This window comes from Schistocerca gregaria, chromosome 11 (assembly GCF_023897955.1).
Source record: "Schistocerca gregaria isolate iqSchGreg1 chromosome 11, iqSchGreg1.2, whole genome shotgun sequence".
NCBI lineage: Eukaryota > Metazoa > Arthropoda > Insecta > Orthoptera > Acrididae > Schistocerca > Schistocerca gregaria.
The window spans coordinates 51,047,782-51,071,449 of NC_064930.1; the positions used below are offsets into that span (position 1 = coordinate 51,047,782).

The 23,668-nt window shown below is 42.9% G+C and overlaps 1 protein-coding gene across 3 annotated transcripts in view; it reads left to right on the forward strand.

Moving 5' to 3' along the window:
- Positions 1–23,668, forward strand: part of LOC126295119 (probable citrate synthase 2, mitochondrial) — a 212,035-nt gene that overhangs the window by 67,639 nt on the left and 120,728 nt on the right. For 2 of the 3 annotated variants that reach the window (XM_049987389.1, XM_049987388.1), the window contains exon 2: positions 6,765–6,929. In XM_049987389.1, the coding sequence (XP_049843346.1) occupies positions 6,765–6,929 (165 nt within the window). The remainder of the gene's footprint in view (positions 1–6,764; positions 6,930–23,668) is intronic. The other variant, XM_049987390.1, reaches the window with a different exon arrangement.

Sequence of the window (23,668 nt, forward strand, 5' to 3'; positions counted from 1 at the left end):
ACCTTAATATTTTAGCGCGATGAATTACACTACAGGCCATTAAAATTGCTACACCAAGAAGAAATGCAGATGATAAACGGGTATTCATTTGACAACTATATTATACTAGCACTGACATATGATTACATTTTCACGCAGTTTGGGTGCATACATCCTGAGAAATCAGTACCCAGAACAACCACCTATGGCCGCAATAAGGGCCTTCATACGCCTGGGCATTGAGTCACACAGCTTGGATGGCGTGTACAGGTACAGCTGCCCATGCAGCTTAAACACGATACCACAGTTCATCAAGAGTAGCGACTGTCGCATTTCGACGAGCCAGTTGCTCGGGCACCATTGACCAGACGCTTTCAGTTAGACACCTGGAGAATGTGCTGAACGTCAGCACAGGGCAGCAGTCTAACTTTTTCTATATCAAGAAAGGCCCGTACAGGACCTGCAACATGCGGTCGTGCATTATCCTGCTGAAATGTAGGGTTTCGCAGGTATCGAATGAAGGGTAGAGCCATGGGTCATAACCCATATAAAATGTAACCTCCACTGTTCAAAGTGCCGTCAATGCGAACAATAGGTGACAGAGACGTGTAACCAATGGCACCCCGTACCATCACGCCGGGTGATACGCCAGTACGTAGATGAATAAACGCTTCCAGTGTGCGTTCACAGCGATGTCGCCAAACGCGGATGCGACCATCATGATGCTGTAAACAGAACTTGGATTCATCCGAAAAAATGACGTTTTGCCATTCGTGCACCCAGTTTCGTCGTGGAGTACACCATCGCAGGCGCTTCTGTGATGTAGCGTCAAGGGTAACCGCAGCCACAGTCTCCGAGCTGATAGTTCGTGCTGCTGCAAACGTCGTCGAACTGTTCGTGCAGATGGTTGTTGCCTTGCAAACGTCCCCATCTGTCGACTCGGGGATCGAGACGTGGTTGCACGATCCGTTACAGCCATGCGTATAGGATGCCTGTCATCTCGACTGCTAGTGATAAGAGGCCGTTGGGATCCAGCACGGCGTTCCGTATTACCCTCCTGAACCCACCGATTCCATAGTCTGCTAGCAGTCATTGGGTCTCGACTGACGCGAACAGCATTGTGGCGATACGATAAACCGCAATCGCGATAGGCTACAATTCGACGTTTATTAAAGTCTGAAACGTGATGGTACGCATTTCTCTTCTTTACACGAGGCATCACAACAGCAGCGTTTCACCAGGCAACGCCGGTCAACTGCTGTTCGTGTATGAGAAATTGGTTGGAAACTTTCCTCACGTCAGCACGTCGTAGGTGTCACCACCGGCGCCAGCCTTGCGTGAATGCTCTGAAAATCTAATCATTTCCATATCACAGCGTCTTCCTGTCGGTTAAATTCCGAGTCTATAGCACGTCATCTTCGTGGTGCAGCAGTGTTAATTGGCAGTAGTGTAAGTTGGTTAGACATGCACAGCTCGTAACTGTAATACTTAGCTTAACTGTGGTAATCATTTTATAAAAGACTTAATCTTCGAATGAGTAATTAGAACAGCTTTCTGAATCTTTAAATTCGGTCAGTTATATTAAACATGGAAAAATATTTTTCCCCTCACTGGTAGTAGTTAGGTAGGCAACCTGCACCTGGGTAACATGAGCCGTGAACCGGAATAACGAGTTAGTATTCTAGATAATAGATGTGGCGCGGGAGCGAACAGCGTTCTAGGGGCAGTTTTTACTGCACTCAGCAGAGCGTTGCGTGCTTGGATGGCGGGTGTGTCACATTGCAGTGGGGTGTAAGAGGATCTGGCCTGAGGCAAGCCGAGCGCGAAGACTGCAAACCGGCCGCCAAATCTCTCCAGTGTAACCGTAGCAGGGTAGGCCAACAAGAGGAGGCCACGACGTTTGGAACGCGGATTTACTGCAAACCTCTTACACTCGTAGTATTCCATTAGGACAACAAAATGTGTATGCAGTAGCGCGTACTTCTCAAGAGTTATTGAGCAAATAGCAAGATAAATATACACACTTGTGCGTAGCCATTTTTACCATGAAGCACCGGCAGCCGAGTGGTTGGCGTTCAAACCCCGTAATCGCTGGATCGAGCCCTTCTCGTAAGTTTTGCTTACAGTCATTTTCTTTGATATTTATGACATTTGATCTAATTGGAAAATACGTGTAATCGGATGAACTTTTATTAAATTTACAGTTTTATTTGGCAGTCTACAAATTATCACAAATAATGTATCATAACTACAGACTATTAAACGGCCAAACGCATAAAGTGATACTGAAAATGTATGCTTGTCCATGATTTGAGAAATTTCTTATACCTGGAAGGAGTCCGAAACGACTCGTTAACTCAGTTTTGGCCAGCACAGACGGCTTTCGAAAGATGTAAAATTAATCGTCGCTTTCGACATTAAGAGTACAAGTTGCGGGATGGTGTTTTTCGTAAAAGCACGGAAAAACGAATTTAAACGGCAGCGGCTGCATTGAATACATACTATGTTTCCGCATACGCAAGGTCTTTTGACTTTCTCGGTGGAAAAACAAACTTGGTTAACATTTTCAAAAACCTCTCTTTCATACAATAGTTTAGAAGCAAGGCATGCATAGCACAGCATGTCCTTTAACATTGGCACTGATAATTGGTCATGGAGTATCTAGTGTGTTTCAATAGCGTCTTCCGACAAGCAATTTCTCGTTCTTTCGATTAAATACGAACAATTTTGAAGACACGGACAAGCATACATTTTCAGTATCACTTCATGCGTTTGGTCTTCTTCCAGTCGGAGTTTTGAATATTATTTGTGATGATAAAAATTTGTAGACTGCCAAATAATATTGTAAACTTAATAAAAGTTAATCCAATTACACGTATTTTCCCATTACATCAACTGTAATATTAATAGTAAAGAAAATGACCGTTAAAAACATAAAAAAAACTTATGAGAGAGACTCGATCCAGCGACCCAGCGATTACGGGGCTTGAACGCTAACCACTCATGGTAAAAATGGCCAAGCATATATTTGACGATCGAAATTATCTTGCTATTTTCTCAATAACGCATGAGAAGTACGCGCCACTGCATACGCTTTTTGTTGTCCTAATGGAGTACTAAGTGTACGAAGTTTGCAGTAATCCGCGTTCCAAACTTCATGGTCTCTTTTGTAAAACTGAGACACTCGCGGTTGTAAGGTGATGTGTGTAAATTGTACTCTGCAGTCGCAGATGTTCTACTCTATAAATACTGGGTGGCGCACGAAATGTGTTGAGTAATGGAAGCGAAGCGACCTCGGCCTAAGCCAGTTTGTTCGCCAGAGAATATTGAGCGGTACGAGTTACTGCATAATGAAGTCTCTGGAAATCGTGTTGAAAGGCAGCAGTGCAATTGGGAATATCCACACGCACCGTACAAGATGTCCTGTCCTGTGCACAGAGACTCACTGAACAACACAAGCAGCAGAAACTACTGTTTGCTCAGTGGGCGGAGCATAGGGAAGAAACTCACCAACTTTTGGTTTCCAGACGAGGCGCATTTTCATTTAGACGGTGTGGTTAACAAACAAAATGTAGGCTTTTGGGCCATTGAAAATCCACAAGTGCTTCATGAACGACAACATTATGCTCAGAGGATTACAGCGTGGCAGCAATTTGCAGTCGCCGACTTCTTGGACCCTTTTTCTTTAAAGAAACTGAACAGCGAGCGATATTTCAGCATGCTTCGCAACAGCTTCTTTCCACAGCTTCTTTCCACAGCTTCTTTCCACAGCTTCTTTCCACAGCTTCTTTCCACAGCTTCTTTCCACAGCTTCTTTCCACAGCTTCTTTCCACAGCTTCTTTCCACAGCTTCTTTCCACAGCTTCTTTCCACAGCTTCTTTCCACAGCTTCTTTCCACAGCTTCTTTCCACAGCTTCTTTCCACAGCTTCTTTCCACAGCTTCTTTCCACAGCTTCTTTCCACAGCTTCTTTCCACAGCTTCTTTCCACAGCTTCTTTCCACAGCTTCTTTCCACAGCTTCTTTCCACAGCTTCTTTCCACAGCTTCTTTCCACAGCTTCTTTCCACAGCTTCTTTCCACAGCTTCTTTCCACAGCTTCTTTCCACAGCTTCTTTCCACAGCTTCTTTCCACAGCTTCTTTCCACAGCTTCTTTCCACAGCTTCTTTCCACAGCTTCTTTCCACAGCTTCTTTCCACAGCTTCTTTCCACAGCTTCTTTCCACAGCTTCTTTCCACAGCTTCTTTCCACAGCTTCTTTCCACAGCTTCTTTCCACAGCTTCTTTCCACAGCTTCTTTCCACAGCTTCTTTCCACAGCTTCTTTCCACAGCTTCTTTCCACAGCTTCTTTCCACAGCTTCTTTCCACAGCTTCTTTCCACAGCTTCTTTCCACAGCTTCTTTCCACAGCTTCTTTCCACAGCTTCTTTCCACAGCTTCTTTCCACAGCTTCTTTCCACAGCTTCTTTCCACAGCTTCTTTCCACAGCTTCTTTCCACAGCTTCTTTCCACAGCTTCTTTCCACAGCTTCTTTCCACAGCTTCTTTCCACAGCTTCTTTCCACAGCTTCTTTCCACAGCTTCTTTCCACAGCTTCTTTCCACAGCTTCTTTCCACAGCTTCTTTCCACAGCTTCTTTCCACAGCTTCTTTCCACAGCTTCTTTCCACAGCTTCTTTCCACAGCTTCTTTCCACAGCTTCTTTCCACAGCTTCTTTCCACAGCTTCTTTCCACAGCTTCTTTCCACAGCTTCTTTCCACAGCTTCTTTCCACAGCTTCTTTCCACAGCTTCTTTCCACAGCTTCTTTCCACAGCTTCTTTCCACAGCTTCTTTCCACAGCTTCTTTCCACAGCTTCTTTCCACAGCTTCTTTCCACAGCTTCTTTCCACAGCTTCTTTCCACAGCTTCTTTCCACAACTTCTTTCCACAGCTTCTTTCCACAACTTCTTTCCACAACTTCTTTCCACAACTTCTTTCCACAACTTCTTTCCACAACTTCTTTCCACAACTTCTTTCCACAACTTCTTTCCACAACTTCTTTCCACAACTTCTTTCCACAACTTCTTTCCACAACTTCTTTCCACAACTTCTTTCCACAACTTCTTTCCACAACTTCTTTCCACAGCTTCTTTCCACAGCTTCTTTCCACAGCTTCTTTCCACAGCTTCTTTCCACAGCTTCTTTCCACAGCTTTCTTTCCACAGCTTCTTTCCACAGCTTCTTTCCACAGCTTCTTTCCACAGCTTTCTTTCCACAGCTTTCTTTCCACAGCTTCTTTCCACAGCTTCTTTCCACAGCCTTGCCCTTCAACAAGCAGTGGTTCGTGCGAGATGGAGCAAGGCCACATATTGCAAACACTGAGTTTTTACACGAGCATTTAGACGTGCGGATCATTTCACTCAGGTTTCCAGGTCGTTTTAATGACTGACAAAATTGCCGCCGCCCCCCCCCCCCCCCAATAGTCCAAACCACAATCCATGTGACTTCTTTCTTTGAGGGTTGTTGTCTTCAGTCCTGAGACTGGTTGGGTGCAGCTCTCCATGCTATTCTGCCCTGTGCATGCTTGATCTCCCAGTACCTACTGCAGCCTACATTCTTCTGAATTTGCTTAGTGTGTTCATCTCTTGATCTCCCTCTACGATTTTTACTACCCATGCTGCCCTCCGATACTAAATTGGTCCCCTCTTAATGCCTCAAAATGCCCTATCAACCGATCCCTTCTTCTTGTCATTGTGCCACAAACTCCTCCCCAATTCTATTCAATACCTCCTCATTAGTTATGTGATCCACCCATCTAAACTTCAGCATTCCTCTGTAGCACCACATTTCGAAAGCTTCTATTCTCTTCTTGTCCAAACTATTTATCGTCTATTTCACTTCCATACATGGCTACACTCGATACAAATACTTTCAGAAATGACTTCCTCACATTTAAATCTATACTCGATGTTAACAAATTTCTCTTCTTCAGAAACGCTTTCCTTGCCATTGCCATTCTACATTTTAAATCCTCTCTACTTCGACCATCATCAGTTATTTTGCTCCTCAAATAGCAAAACTACTTAACGTGTCTCATTTCCTAATCTAATTCCCTCAGCATCACCCGATTTGATTGGACTACATTCCATTATCCTCGTTTTGCTTTTGTTGATGTTCATCTTATACCCTCCTTTCAAGACACTGTCCATTCCGCTGAACCGCTCTTCCAGGTCGTTTGCTGTCTGACAGAATTGCAATGTCATCGGCGAACTTCAAATTTTTTATTTCTTCTCCGTGAATTTAATACCTACTCCGAGCTTTCCTTTTGTTTTCTTTACTGTTTGCTCAATATACAAATTGAATAGCGTCGGGGAGAGGCTACAGCCCTGTCTCACTCCCTTCCCAACCACTGCTTCCCTTTCATGTCCCTCGACTCTTATAACTGCCATTTGCTTTGTGTACAAATTGTAAAATCTTTGGGGTACGTAAAGGAGAAAACTTCCCGAAATGTCGACGTGATTTAATGGAGCTCAGAAGACGTATTCTTCAAGCTTACAGTGAAATTACGCAAGACATGTGCCGTATGGTAATAACTAACTTCAGTGTTCGTTTGAAGGAAGTTAGGAAACAAAATGGACATATTGAGCATGTGCTGAATTAGAACAAATCTCCATGGACGACTCTTCACTGTAGTATATGTTCGTTTCAGATTGTATTGACAGTTTATATTGAAAAACAAAATGGTAACACATTTGGTGCGCCACCGTGTCTTACTTGATTCTTCACTGAGGCGTGTGTGGTGTTCCAGAAGGTGGCGCTGCCTGTGCTGTCGGTGCTGTCGCGCGGCGTGGCCAGCGACTCGACGGACCTGAAGGCGGTGCTCACCGAGAAGGCGGCGCGCGAGCTGGAGCGAGTCAAGGCCTTCCGCAAGCAGTACGGCAGCACCAAGGTCGGCGAGGTCACCGTCGACATGGTCAGTACCTGCTCTGCGCGCTGGCCAGCTTCCTCTGCTAAAATGTATTCAGGCGTGGGACTTACTGGACGGACATTTTCTTCACACAACCTCTCCATTTTTCAATACACAGAGGGCTCCAAAAAATGTATACACCGTTTGAAACTACATAACTTTCAAACTAATTGACGGAGTTTTCACTTTTGGTGAAAGAGTAGCTTAAAAGTCCAACTTACAGATGTCACTGTAGGTGTTTGGTCCGAGCACTGGGCTCACAACCCGAACTGCACGCCACTGTTAATCACTAATGAAGCACTGGGTCCCTTACTTAAATTGCACATAATTCATTAAGGTCAATCCAACACATTTATTTCAAGTAACATAAACGAAATTACATTTGAATCTGTCTGACAGTAAACAGGAATAAAAAAATTTCGATATCAGCTGATTTAGTGCGTGAAACGCGAGTCAAACCAATAACCAGATAAACTAAACAATTCTCCGTAATTCAAAAGAAAAACAAAATTGAATCAGTACACCCCACTGACAAATATCCAAAAAACCTTAAAATACTACTCAAAAGAATACACTGAAGTGGGGAGCAGTCGTTCACCCAACAGAACACTTCAAAATGAGTTGAATAACAGCTGCCTGCCCCAGAAAACTGCAAGACATTAAATACACTGCATTTGACAAATAACAAATGCTCATTAACATTACGCCACTCCTGTTTGATGTCTATAAGGTACATTACATATGTAAAATTGTGGACAGTTCGGAATGTGAGTCTCAAGGGAAGCGTGCAAGGGGTAAGTCCCTGCAGTCGCGCTATTCGTCTGTGTCCTCGGTGACTCAGATGCATAGAGCGTATGCCATGTAAGCAAGAGGTCCCAGTTTCGAGTCCCGATCGGGGCACACATTTTCAGCTGTCCATATCGAGGTATAACACCTGTCGGCAGCTGAGGGTTTCAGTTAGTCATCATTTAAAAGCAGGCGCTTATTCTGAAACAATTTTATCTGTTTAAATTACAGCATTAAGGAATTCCAAAATATGTGACAATTCCAAAATATGTCCAATCGATTCTCCCCCCTCCCTCTTTCAGTTGAGGCACAAATCTTTGCCTTTCTAGACGGAGGCTGAGCCAGAAACACAGAATGCCACAAAACAGTTTTCCTGTGAAATCTTACAGGACGCCCGGAAGCAGTTAGAGACAAGGGGTAGACACCCACAAATAACACAGGCTAGGAGCACATCCTATGATAACTTGTTCACACTATGCTCACCACAAACTGTACACATTCCGGCCGAACATGCAGTTGCCGTGTGTGCCAGAAGGACGAAACAACCGATGGGCCCACGCCGTGCATCTCACACAGGCACCTCAATTTGTACGGACATCTAGGCCAACACCAACTCCGGACTCCCCTCTCACTGCGAGGCTCGGCACAGTTTATACGAAATGCCTTCCGGGCAACCAGTAACCACTGCTGGGGTTTCACAATTAGCAAACAGCCCCAGCGTAACAGACATCACACGTGTGCTTACGCCCGAGCCACAGCTCTGCCAGTCTCACCGGCCGCTCCAAAGCAGACTGCCTCTCGCCGTACCGCGCGCCCCAGCTGAAAACTCAAAGATGCTCATGTACGAGCCAAAGATAACAAGCCGATCGCTGATGATCGACCAGCGATCCGGCTCAGTGTTCGATTTGGTCACCATAAACCTACACACACAAACGATGCCACCGAACTGCAGCACGAACTACTGACTGCAACGTGCTCAGTTGGATATTTGCACACGATTGTACGATGGATTCTCGAAGTTCGTCCAATGTACGTGGCTTTTGTCGATAAACGACGTTCTTTACTGTTCCCCACAGTTAGTCCAGAGGAGTTACGTCTGGGGAACGTGGTGGATACTCCATAGCATCTCTACGGCCTACCCATCTTCCTGGTAGATTATCGTCGAGATACGCCCTAACACGATTATGGTAATGGGCTGGGGCACCGTCTTGTTAAAGGTAAACTCTTCCGTCTCCATACAAGTCTCGGATGGCAGGTAAAATGGCTGTCTGAATTTTCTGAAGGTACACCTCACTAGTAACGGTGCAGTCAAAGAAGAAAGGCCTAATCGAGCCGCGGTAAGACAACCCACACCACGCACGTAATCCTGGGAAATTCACGGCTTTGTCTACACGGACGTTCAAATTTTCGGCGGCCCAGTAGATGTTGTGGCGATTTACTGTACCATTGAGTTTAAACTGTCCCTCATCGGACCACACCATCTCTGCCAACTCTTCATCGTTGCGCACCGTGTTAGTAAACCACTCGCACTACTCCATTCTACGATCTGGGTCGTCCTCGTTCACTGTGTGTAGAAATCGTGGGATGTAGCACTTCCACTTTGCTGTCTTCAAAATTCGCCGAACACTTGGCCGACTCACTCCAGTTTCACGGACACACTGTCTCACAGACTTCTGTGGTGAGCGAATGGATAGTTGTAACATGCGACGGGAGTTAGCTGGACTTGTTACTGTTACAGGTCGTTCAGATCGTTGTTTGTGTACATCTTCAACACAGCCTTCGGCTTCAGATTTGCCTCGAATGCGACGAATCTTTAAATGTGTCGGTGGCTCTGATACTCATTTCGCCATTGCCGTTGAACCTCATTAATGTTTTCGTACTTAAAATACCACTTCAAAACTGACTTCCTTTTGGGCCATTCCGTGTCAATTCAACCAGGGGCTCCAGGTCTCAGATTTGACCGAAATTCAGTACACTAATTCTACCATGTGTGGAACACTCCTGTACAAAATTTTAAGTTCCGTTGCCAGTTAGTTCCAGAATTATGGCTTGTGAAAGGTGGCGTGACCTGGAAATTGCAACCCGCATCTGGCAATCTACCTTCAGACCCAACTTCAGGTCTTAAGAACTTTGGAACTATTCCGCACAGTCTAGTGAAATTTGTACAATGCAGTAACATCCACTTAGAGAACACAGTCTATGAATCAAAACACCAACATATTTCTGAGGGAAATTAAAAAATTCCAAAATGTGATTAAGAAAACGTAATATGTTAGAAGATTCGTATTGTAGGTGCCCTGTATGCCAAATATAATTCACTCAAAAAGGGTATAAATTTTTTGTGGTAAGCTTAATGTGGCCTAAACACACACAGAACTCATCATGCCCATATCAGTAACAAAAACTGTTACATGCACACAAAAATACAAAATTTGAGCCGACCGCGGTGGTCTAGCAGTTCTAGGCGCGTAGTTCAGAACCACGCGATTGCTACGGTCGCAGGTTCGAATCCGGCCTCGGGCATGGATGGGTGTGATGCCCTTAGGTTAGTTAGGTTTAAGTAGTTCTAAGTTCTAGGGGACTGATGACCACAGTAGTTAAGTCTCATAGTGCTCAGAGCCATTTGAACCCTTTTTGAACAAAATGTGATAAATTGAATACATGGATTTTCGAAGTGTGGTAGCACAAAATAGACAAGTGGTATCCAAGTCAAACTTCACACTCTGCATAAGTAGACCTTAATATAAGTGGCCGAATTTCTACTTGTTATGTAAGGCATTTGTGTACAATAAAAGTTGACAGATGTATTTGGTTCCGTATTTTTATCTCGATTTAGCGAGTAATAGTGATGATGCAGACAGCTTGTTTCAGAAAAAGCTTCTGCAATTGTTGGGTACCATTAGGCAACAGTTAAACAATCGTATTTTTCAGGGACAGAATGAGTCATTGTTGGGCAGGAACAAAAAAAGGAAACAAGCAACAATTACGGGTTACTCACGTTTTTAAGATTCTAGTTCAGACTAGTCAGTACTGTTGTGGAAAGTCAGTATGAAAGCAGAAGAGTGTACTAGTGTTGATTTTGTTCAAACAAGTTGTTGTCTTGGTAGGACACAAGCATCTGAATGTCATAACATATAGAACAAAATGTGGCATTTTCTTTGTACTGTATGATCTGCATGAATCGGACCAAGATTTGTTGCTATGGAGAACATTTTCTCAAATTGGTTGAATTGACATAAAATGACCCTTTTATCGAATGTAAACCTTGCGCCAGCCATGTTTACTTGAGTAACTAGGTGCAACTAAGGACAAAACACTACCTGTCGACAGTCATCTGACAAAACAGAACGACACAATACAACGCTTGTGTGGCGATTGCCGGAACTACAAACTATTACCCTACCAAAGATGAGAACTCCGTCAATTATTTTGCCAGTTATTGACTTTCAACAGCGGATAAATTTTTTGGATCCCTCTGTATAATCATAAATGTGTTTCCTTTAAAAAATACACATTTGTAAAATGAATAAGCTTTTGCAAGAGAAATCAAAAAAAGAGCAACATTCCAATAATTTAAAGGCGACCAGACCTGCTGCCCGCCCGTTATCGGGTGAAACAGCTTTATTTACTACCACGCTGGACATAGTTTCTTACTAAATGCCCTTCCGCAACCAACGAAAACACAAAAGCAATACTGATGATAGAAGTGTTTCAATTACTTATATGTCGAAAGGTTCCGGGTTAAGATGTGCGCCTGTGCTTAATGGTAAACACGGTAGAAAACAATTAAGACGATGATCAGACTTGCTTCAAAGCAAGCAACCTCTTAATTTCAATCAGCAACCAAGATGCGACTGGAGCCAAACCGTCTCTTTTGGCAATCTTATTCCGACTAAAGCGCTGGTGACAGTTGGCTGTTATATGTCAAAAGTTAAACTGATTTTCAGTTACGAATGCCGCTCTGAAGCAACTTACTAAAACATTACGAATGAACACTTATTACAAAAGAACTGACTAGGTGAAACCACAAGATCCAAGGACAGCAATGCACAGATTGGTAAAACAGGTAGTTCAGATTATAACTAATGCAATTACAATTAAGGAATTAAACCGGTTAACATATAAACCTAATCACAATACCCCTGTTTAACGGCAACCTGTGCCTTGGTACAATTGTTCAGACTATATATCCGACCAAGAGCTGATTCATTAAAACATTCATCGGGTATAAACTACAAAGGAAAGGCAGTAAATCAGAAAAAAAATTCAAATGACAATGTATAGTACAATACTACAGGCTATACAGTAATATCACAAATTGAGCCCGCCTTGATGCAAAACACGGTGTTTATTTCTTTATTATCCCAAACTAGTTTCGGCGAAAAATATCACCATTGAGTTTTTTAAATCTAAAACATACAGAAAATGGTATGGTTGTACAGAGTAAAACATGATTACAGTTTTTACAAATAGTCGTTTGGAATATAGTTTGATATTGATACTTTCATACTACCTTATTTGTTGTATGCTATAGCATCTATTATTTGCGCTGTTTGTGACATATTTTCTGTGCATTATTTCAGTTGCCGTCTTTATTACTTAGCGAACATCATGTCATCTGCAACCATGTGAGGGGCTGTTAGTAAAGAAATACTCAAAGGTGAACTTCGTATGTCAGCAGTATATACTTGGGGGTTGTGGAAACAAATTATTTTGATGTGTATTTAGCCGTTGCTTAGCTATTCGTGCACTCAAGTTCGTTGGCTGGTGTGTAGCTGCTTTCTACACAGATAAACCAAACTTTGCACTTTATTTCTGATCCAGAATATTACGCCATCTTGCTGTTCGCGTGTGTGGCGAGAGGCGTATCGCAAGTGGCGAGAAAGGCTATGGAAAACTGTAGCGCGAATTACGACGACTTACGTTCATTATTTCTGTGTGTGATGCGAAGTGGTTCTTTTTCGTATGTGTGCTTTGTTCTGTGTTCTTGGTTATTTCTTTCAGAGCGGTAAAGAGTGTGTTGTTGCAGAGTGTTGGGCTATATATACGACCAAAGAGCCGACTGAGTAAAACTTTTGAGGGTCGGGTACAAACCAGAAAAGTAGGAAGTCGGGTAGACACACCAGTCACCAGGAGCATTACGGAATGTTACTCCCCCTTTATCACCCAGCAATGCATGGATCGACGGTGCGTCGCGGCGGTTACTGACTAGTGACGACGACAGGCGGGTAGAATGGGGCAGCCAGGCCACGATGCGGTTGGGGACGTTGCCAATCAACCGAAGGCGTGTCGGCCTGCTGCTTGTAGTCATCGCTGACCCGGGGAAGTACTCAGGTGTCTTAATCCTGCGCAGGTCCCCTCGCGTAGCTCGTGGCTTCGGCCTCTCCGACTTCGTGAGCGCCTCTTGTCCCGACGCTACCACCAATCCCCAAACTTGGTCTTCTCTCTTAGATTAGATTATATTAGTTTTTCGTTCCATAGTTCCGGGCTGAGGAGATCCTCGTGGATGTGGAACATGTCCTGCTTTTAAAGCTGAAATAACAATACTAATAGAATAAACATATACAACACATAATTTGTTTCTATTAAAAAGTTCGTCAATGGAGGAGGAGATGGCCACTAGTAAGTCTTCCAGGCTCCTTTTAAACTGATCTTTATTTGTAACATAATTTTTATGTTCGCTAGCAAATTATTGAAGATCAGTGTTCCTGAGTAGTGGACCCTTTTTGAACTGAAGTGCTTTTAAGTTAGGGTGACCAAATTATTTTCGCTGAAAACTGAGACACATTCTCCCGGGTGCCAATGGACACCTCATTCCACATGTACCTAGGTTTCTTAATTTTAAATATTGTTTGTCAATACATTTTGTTAACCCGATTATTATAACTAAGAGGATACAAAAGATTGATTTAATCTAGATTATTTGTATAATTGACGTTTAATAAACATGTAGAGTAATAAACAAATGTATTACGATTTTACAAAATTTTACAGCCATTCAACTTTTAATCAATTAATATCAACATGAGCTTCAATATTACTGAGCATTGTAGATGTCATTGACTGTCCTTAGAGAAAAGGTTATTTTTCACTGCCTCCAGCCTTCTTGTTCATGTCTTCGTTCTTTGAGACAGTGATAAAACTCGGCACAATCCATTTTGTAGTTGTACAGGATCTGCAGGATTGCTTCAAGAGAGTCCACCTCCGTTCTGTTTCTTTCATCAGTCCACTGGAGTTTCATGAACGAAAATATTCTTTCCACATTGGCACTATGGGCTGGGAGTGCGAAATTAATACCTTGCAATTATTACCAACTCAGAGTAATTCTGAAGACAGTTACAGCATTTAAAAAAATTCACCCACTTCTCATGACATTCCAATGGTGTTTTTTTCATTATTTCACTTGTGAAGACTTTCTTCAACAAAATTTGTTAGTATGCCGAACTGATCAAAGAGAATGGAATCATAGATTTCAATCTCTTTACTCTTCAAATAAGAAACTGTCTCAACACTTTCCCATTTTGGCACTCTCTTCAGTAACATCCAAACACCAGCGATGAGGGTAAATGAGGTGCTCCATTTGCTGAGGTATTCTACACATGTCATAAAACTTGTTAACTTCTCTAAAACTCCTTTCCGATGCTTCTGATACTTCTGCTCTTTTAAGGACAGATTGAACATTAAAAGAAATGAACTGCTGTTCTCTCCTCTTTGTAACAGTTTCCAGAGTCTTTCTCAAAACATCATTTTCCTCTTACAATTTTCGTGCTTCTCTAAATTTCCTTTATCCCATGCTGCAAAGTGCTAAGCTGACTGTGAATGAACCATAAGCAGGCTTCACTTAAAGGGTTACTGAAAAAGTGAACCAACATTTTGGGGGCTTTGTCTTCATTTAGGAAAAATCTTTTAACGGTTCAAACAGGCAGATTACTCTTTCAACTGCTGGAAACAGTGTCAACCAGCGAGTTTTCGAGTGACACATTGCATCATATATTCAGTTCCCACATGATCACAGAACTCCTTAAGCCTCTGTTCTAACAGTATATATGTAAAAGTGTGAGTATACCTTCATGACGATAGTTTCAACATCACAGCTTCAACTGTGAGCAGATGTCTGCACACTATTGTGTTAAACATGTGCAGGGCACCCTATGCCTTCAATGTTTTCATGCAGTGTTGCCTTTAATTTGGTAAATACCTTGCATTTGCCTTGTGTTTTTAAACCACCAAAGTATGTGTTGGTGGTGTTTCCACAAAATGCCACATATTTATTTTTCTCAAGATCAAACATTTCGATAGTATTCACACAAAATCTTAAAATTTCGTCAGATGTTTCATTAGGTTGGAACTCTCCTTCAAAAGTTTGGTCTGAATTCCCTGATTAATATCGAAAAACTGAACAACAAACGGAAATATTTTAGTGGCCTTACGATTGCTGGCATTAGTGGATATCCCGTAGAAAGACTTTTTGGTGTTTTCGAGGCTTTCCTTTACAGTCTGGGGAGCAATAACTCATTTCACTAAGGCTGGCACTTCAGTTCTTGCCGAACTAAACTTTTTTGCAATGGAAGAATGCTGTTTAGCTTATTAGTACAATCACTAGATCTAAAAGTTCGGTGATGTTTTACCGTGTGGTAGGCTAGTGTTAGCTCGGCTGCTCGAACTTTCGTCTCTTCACTTGACTGATGTTTGACAAAATAATTCTGTAGAGTTTTACTGCAGCTCGGTGCACTGTATCTGTTAGTGTGTTTCTTTGACCTGTTGTTACCAACTGTGTCGGAACGTCCACCATGACTTATACTAATAAAATAATCACATATGGAACACTCCGCTTCGTAATCAAAATGACCTTTCTTTATGAAATTCCATTCCTTGGAATAAGTCACTGAACTTGCAGGCACGTTTCGGCATTGCGTTGCAGAGTACTGCAGCAATAATACCACTAATGAGAGAGAACTATTGCAGTTCGTCTGACAAAACATCAATTTCTACACTGTTCTGACAATGAGTGTGTGAGTAAGTGGCGCGACAATCGGACGGTTTCATAACTCTGTTACAATAATAAAACTTACTACTTGTTGGCCAAAGTACTGCTGAAAGTAAATTATTGTCTGAGTGTATCAATACTGATACTGGGATTACTAGTATGGAACAATGGAGGTTTTGGACAGATAAGCTAAAATATATTAATTTCTTGTGTTGTATTTCCTGTAACATAGCAAAATCCCAAAAAAATTTAGGAAGTTTCACGAAATGTATTAAAAACTGAATTCCGGGACTTTTGAGCGTCCCGAAGCAAATTTGTCGGGACACCGGAACACAGGGATGAAAACCGGGACAATCCCGATTTTTCCGGGACGTTTGGTCACCCTATTTTAAGTCCTTGTGCAGATCATTTTTGTTCCTGGTATTGTATGTATGAACTGAGCTGCTTGTTGGAAAAAGAGATATATTATTTAGGACAAATTTCATTAAGGAGTAAATATACTGAGAGGTAGTCGTTATACCCAGTTCTTTGAACAGGTTTCTACAGGACGTCCGTGAATTTACTCCACAAATAACGTATTACACTCTTTTGGACTCTGGAAACTTTTGTTTGAGTTGAAGAGTTACCACAAAATATACCATACGACATTATGGAATGAAAGTAGCCAAAATATGCAAGCTTTTTCATTTTTATGTTGCCTATGTCTGCTAACACTCGAATTGCAAATACAGGTTTGTTAAGGCGTATCTGCAGTTAAGTGGTGTGCTCCTCCCAACTGAATTTATAATAAAGTTGTAAGCCCAGGAATTTAAGACTGTTAACCTCTTCTATCTGCTCTTCTTCGTACTTGATGCATATGCTGGGTGGAAACCTCTTACAGATTCTGAATTGCAGATGGCGACTCTTTTCGAAGTTTGTGAGTTGGCATTAAACCATTTATTAATATCCATGAAAATATCATTAGCAGATCTTTCTAGAACTACGCTCGACATAATATTTATTGCAATACTTGTCATCTGCAAGCAAAACGAACTCTGCTTCTGGCAGTGTAACTGGTGAGAGATGATTAAGATACACAAGAAAAAGCAATGGCCCGTTTATATACCGGCAAGCAAAGACCTTCTATGAACACAACCCACAGGTACCAACTCCTGCTCATAGATATTGGTAATGGGGCCGCAAGAGGGATAGTCGATACTACACCTGAGTTAGTGACGCCAGATTGAACAGGCTACTAATTCATTAGCGCCACGGCTCACCGATTCAAGTAAGGGAAGGGGCAACTTACGAAGATCAAGAAACTGACAATTTTAGTTTTCTTGCAGTAGTATACTATACCAGGTGTAGAAGCACGAAACCGGAATTTGGTTGCAAGAATTCCGCATCAGTTGTTCCAAATTGATAAACAATATTTTACTCAAAATAACCTCCGTTGCTATTTACACATTTCTTCCACCTCTCCAGCAGGCTCTCAATGCCACGCAAAAAAGTTCTTTTGAAGCGAACCAGTCGGTGAACCATTCCCGCACATCTTCATACTATTGAAGCGTTGTTCAGCAAAAGGTTCCAGTGATGCAAATAGATGATCGGAAGGAGCCTGGTCTGGAAAATAATTCGCACTAGTATTTCCAAACTGAACACGTCGAAGGTTTCCCTGGCCAGTTTTGCTGTGTGTGAGGGGTCGTAGTCAAGGACCAATATGTCTATGCTGCTTTTTTCCATATTCCGTTCGTTCTTCACGTAATTATCATAAATCCGTCATCTGCAGTCGGTAGCGATCAGTGTTAATGGTGTCACCAGGTTTTAGCGTCTCTTATTGACACCCTTCTGATCCCACCAAACACAAATAATTGTCTTCTTTCCAAAATGATTTGGTTTTGCCTGGATTCGCCCGTGATTTACGACGCTTAGGATTATCAAAATATGTTCAATTTTGTCACCAGTCACTATTAAATGGAGACCCGACTTTTTATATCTCGGCCAAATCGGTTTGCCACTGCAGCAGTGTTAAACATTTTGCCTTAAAGCATTTTCTAGAAACACATGGCGTTGTTCAGACAATAGCGTATCTGTTGGCATGTAGCGTGTCATATTAGAAGGCACACGTGTACGTTCAGTGTGCAACACTTGCCCCATCTTGCCTGAACGTACAATAATGGCGAAAAACGCCCAGAAAAAACTGTGTGGTTGAACAGATGCATAGAGGGATAAGTCACGAAACATTATTGAATTTAGCCTTTAGCTCAGAGTAAAAACTTCATCCGAATGCTGTATAGAAGTTGGAAACATCTCTTCCCTGCCGCAGGATCAAGTATGCGAAAATGAGATAAAATCAGGCAGGCTATATCGTCAAGATCACATTTTTAATCAATCGTACACTTCTCCGAACGGCATTCAAAACTTTCATGAGGAGTGTAATGAATTTTTCAACGTTAACATTAAAAATTAGCAAAAACTTAGATGCTGGTGGTACCATTCTACTTCCCTAATAGTGAAACAAGTTAAACGGTAAATACATTTTGCACTTGGACTGACGGTGCCCCACTATAGACGTTCAGGGGTTCCAGTTCAACATTTCAGTCGTAGCTCCATCTTACGCTATTCTCCGTTTAGACTCTGACCTTCTCGTAACTGTACTCAACACACACAGCTTAGAGCAACTGGCTAGTTCGGCAAGTACTTGCGGCAAGATAAACTGCCTCCATTAACTTCCCACCAAGTTGGCGAAACTTGCAGATGTGCTCTGTGGCTGTTGCCATGTGGAAAAAAATAATGCACAGGCATCTTCTGCAAGCAACTTCTCTGATTGCGAAGTCTTTCGCGACGGAGTCCTTGCATAAAAGTTCTCGGTTTACTTGCCGCCTCAAATTTGGATAAAATCCCCGAGCTTTCGATGACAACCTCCGTCATCTTCGTCAGGGGTACAACTGGCTGTCGTGGACGGTTCCTCATTGGCTGGATGACGTCACGCTGAAACTGGCGCGTGCTGAGGTGGCGGCCTCTATATCCATAAGATTTTCTTTGCGCGCGTTGCTTGCAGCGGCATCCGTCGCTCTGTCTTATCCATTGCGCGCTTCCGTGCATTGCTGAGTGCATAACCGGAGGCTCTGAAATTATTTTCAGGTTAATTTCAACTGCGCCCCTGATGACAGTCCCAATAGTTTGAATAGTGAGCAAGTAGCCTCGTTTAATCGAATTAAATCTGATGTTTATTTAACAAACTGCGCTCAGCCACCGTATTTCAGGTAACGCTGATGTTACACACAGCGATCGGCAACAGTTCTTACAGACTGGCCCACAATTTTTGCCACACTCGCAAGGAATACTGCAAATTCCCGGTACCCTCAGGCCGAGATCATCTTTCACGGGTCGCAACGTTTCCTTAATCTTCCTGTGTGGCCGGGCGACTAGTCAGATTCCCTGCCGGCTCGGGACTCTGCCGATCTTGCCGGTTGTTGCTCCGCAGAAGGGCAGGCGCGCGATGTGTCCGTCGTCTCTATCTGTTTCTAGGTTTCTTCGCCAGAGAAGACCTGATAAGACGATCAGAATATCCATTTTTTTCTGAATACCGTAGTCAGATGGTAAATCGCGGAGCCGAGATGATCTTTGCCCGAAATAGTTATTGCTCTGTGTACCAAGGTGTTCAGCGTAGCTCTCTTCTTAGCTGGGTGGTGAGAACTACGCGCGCTTAGATATAAATCTGTGTGCGTCGGTTTTCTGTACACAGAATGTCAGAGACGTCCATTTGATTCTCTCTCCAGCAGCACATCTAAGAAGGGTAGCTTCCCATCCACCTCCACTGTAAATCTCATGTTCTGATGTATACCATTCAAATGATAAACTGTTGCAGTGCCTCATTGCCATGTGGCAGATTAAAAATGTATCGAAAGCCTCACAGGTCCCCTGACGAAGATGACTGAGGTAATCATCAAAAGCTTGGGATTTATCCAAATTTTACGCGTCAAGTAAACAGAACTTTTTATGGAACTTGTCTGATCAGTTGGTAGTGAACAAGCGTCTCGAACATAGAGTGCCGTAGTCAGGGGCATGCTCCAGTACGGTGTGTTCTAGGAGGGTGGCCTAGCCTCCGTCGGTTCCTCTGCCGTCTTTGACCACGTCATAGGCAGAACGAAGGCTGTCTTCCTGCACCGCAACTCTTCGGGCACTGTTACCGATGCATTTAGTTAAAAATGCGAGCAGCAGCTGGATGCGACCGGCGACCGATTATAAGCAGAGGCGTGTTGTGAAAGCAGGGATCTTGGCAGCGTCGGGCAACCCGCTGCAGGTGACCCGGTGGGAATGACGGCGTATCGAGTGGCAGGCGGCCAGGGGTGCGTGCCAGAGGCGGGACGTGCGTGCCGGCCGGGCCACGCATTGCGCAACCCGCAGCGGTCCAACTTGTCACAGCTTAATTTCGCCATCAGCGTTTCATTATTCTGAAAGAGAACCAGCTCAAGGTGAAAAGTGTAACTAGTCAACTTATTTGGTCTCACCTCTACAGTCTCTCCCAGAAGTAGTGACCAATAGTCAAGAATGTCACGAACGTTAATTTCATGTTGTCTTCAGCCCTCAGACTGGTTTGATGCAGCTCTCCATGCTACCCCATCCTCTGCAAGCTTCATCTCCCAGTACCTACTGCAACCTACATCCTTCTGAATCTGCTTAGTGTATTCATCTCTTGGTCTCCCTCTACGATTTTTACCCTCCACGCTGCCCTCCAATACTAAATTGGTCATCCCTTGATGCCTCAGAACATGTCCCACCAACCGATCCCTTCTTCTGGTCAAGTTGTGCCACAAACTTCTCTGCTCCCCAATCCTGTTGAATACTTCCTCATTAGTTATGTGATCTACTCATCTAATCTTCAGCATTCTTCTGTAGCACCACATTTCCAAAGCTTCTATTCTCTCCTTGTTCAAACTATTTATCATCCACATTTCACTTCCATACATGGCTACACTCCATGCATATGCTGCTAGAAACGACTTCCTGACAATGAAGTCTATACTCGATGTTAACAAAATTTTCTTCAGAAAGGCTTTTCTTGCCATTGCCAGTCTAAATTTTATATCCTCTACTTCGACGATCGTCTGCTATTTTGCTCCCCAAATAGCAAAACTCATTTACTAATTTAAGCGTCTTTATCCTGATCTAATTCCCTCAGCATCACCCGACTTAATTCGACTACATTCCATTATCCTGGTTTTGCTTTTGTTGATTATCTTATACCCTCCTTTCAAGACACTGTCCATTCCGTTCAACTGCTCTTCCAAGTCATTTACTGCTTGCTCAATAGACAGATTGAATAACATCGGGGAGAGGCTACAACCCTGTCTCACTCCTTCCCAACCACTGCTTCCCTTTCATGCCCCTCGACTCTTAAAATTATCTCGTTTCTGTACAAATTGTAAATAGCCTTTCGCTCCCTGTGTTTTACCCCTGCCACCTTCAGAATTTGAAAGAAAGTATTCCAGTCAACATTGTCAAAAGCTTTCTCTAAGTCTACAAATGCTAGGAACGTAGGTTTGCCTTTCCTTAATCTTTATTGTAACCTAAGTCGTAAGGTCAGTATCGCCTCACCTGTTCCAATATTTCTACGGAATCGAAACTGATCTTCCCCTAGGTCGGCTTCTATAAGTTTTTCCAATCGTCTGTAAATAATTCGCATTAGTGTTTTGCAGCTGTAACTTATTTAACTGATAGTTGTGTAATTTTCACACCTGTCAACAGCTGCTTTCTTTTGGATTGGAATTATTATATTCTTCTTGAAGTCTGAGGGTATTTCGCCTGTGTCATACATCTTGCTCACCAGATGGTAGAGTTTTGTCAGGACTGGCTCTCCCGAGTCCGTAAGTAGTTCTAATGGAATGTTGTCTACTGCGGGGGCCTTGTTTCGACTCAGGTCTTTCCATGCATCAAATCCTCCACGCAGTATCGTATCTCCCATTTCGTCTTCACCTACATCCTCTTCCATTTCCATAATATAGTCCTCAAGTACATCACCCTCGTATAGACCCTCTATATACTCCTTCCACCTTTCTGCTTCCCCTATCCTCTTCCATTTCCATAATATAGTCCTCAAGTACATCACCTTTGTATAGACCCCTCTATACTCCTTCCACCTTTGTGCTTTCCCTTCTTTGCTTAGAACTGGGTTTCTATCTGAACTCTTGATACTCATGCAAGTGGTTCTCCTTTCTCCAAAGGTCTCTTTAATTTTCCTGTAGGCAGTATCTATCTTACGCCTAGTGAGATACGCCTCTACATCCTTAAATTTGTCCTCTAGCCATCCCTGCTTAGCCATTTTGCACTTCCTGTCGATCTCATTTTTGAGACGTTTGTATTCCTTTTTACCTGCTTCATTTACTGCATTTAAGTTCATACAAGAAACTTAATATGGGCATATGTCTATTGGGAATTGTTTCCAAGACAGCTGACATGTCAGGTTTTCCGCCTTCTTTGACGTTTTGCTCTAACCAAACCCACTTCTTTGCTTGGGATGCCTTTCTGCCACCATACTGGGAGTGGACCCAGAACTGAGCGCGCAGACTTAAATTCTCCCTCAACCCTTTCAATAAATCCAGGATACTTATTTTAGATGCTCCATTTACAAGGGTAATCCCAAAACTAAGGTCTCCTATTTTAAGTACATAGATCTGTTTATTTCTACATTGGTTTACACTAGTTTACAGCTTGAGCATTGGTCAGAGTACGGGGCTCTCACCCCAAACTAAACGCCACTGTTAAGCTTTGTTAATCACTGGGCCCTTTACTTCGTTTTTACATAATTCATTGAGGTCAATCCAACACATTTATTTCAAATAACATAAATGAAGTTACATTTGACTGTCTGACATTAAACAGGAATCAAAAAAATACAATATCAGCTATTTAGTGCGTGAAACGCGGGTCAAGCCAATGACCAGATAAACTAAACAATTCTCCGTAATTCAAAAGAAAGAGAGAAACAAAATTGAATCATCACACCCCACTGACAAATATCCAAAAAAACCTTTAAATACTACTCAATAGAATACACTGAAGTGTGCAGCAGTCGTTCACCCAATAGAACACTTCAAAATGAGTTGAATAACACAGCTGCCTGCCCCAGAAAACTGCAAGACATTAAATACACTGCATTTGACAAATAAAAAATGCTCATTAACATTACGCCACTCCTGTTTGATGTCTATAAGGTACATTACATATGTAAAATTGTGGACAGTTCGGAATGTGAGTCTCAAGGGAAGCGTGCAAGGGGTAAGTCCCTGCAGTCGCGCTATTCGTCTGTGTCCTCGGTGACTCAGATGCATAGAGCGTATGCCATGTAAGCAAGAGGTCCCAGTTTCGAGTCCCGATCGGGGCACACATTTTCAGCTGTCCATATCGAGGTATAACACCTGTCGGCAGCTGAGGGTTTCAGTTAGTCATCATTTAAAAGCAGGCGCTTATTCTGAAACAATTTTTTTATCTGTTTAAATTACAGCATTAAGGAATTCCAAAATATGTGACAATTCCAAAATATGTCCAATCGATTCTCCCCCCTCCCTCTTTCAGTTGAGGCACAAATCTTTGCCTTTCTAGACGGAGGCTGAGCCAGAAACACAGAATGCCACAAAACAGTTTTCCTGTGAAATCTTACAGGACGCCCGGAAGCAGTTAGAGACAAGGGGTAGACACCCACAAATAACACAGGCTAGGAGCACATCCTACGATAACTTGTTCACACTATGCTCACCGCACACGGTAGACGTTCCGGTCGAAGTTCCGGTTGCGGTTGTTGCCAGGATGAAGCAACCGACGGGCCCACGCCGTGCTTCTCACACAGGCACTTCAATTAGTACGGCCAACACCAACTCCGGACTCTCCTCCCACTGCGAGGCTCGGCACAGTTCATACGAAATGCCTTCCGGGCAACCAGTAACCACTGCTGGGGTTTCACAATTACCAAACAGCCATAGCGTAACAGACA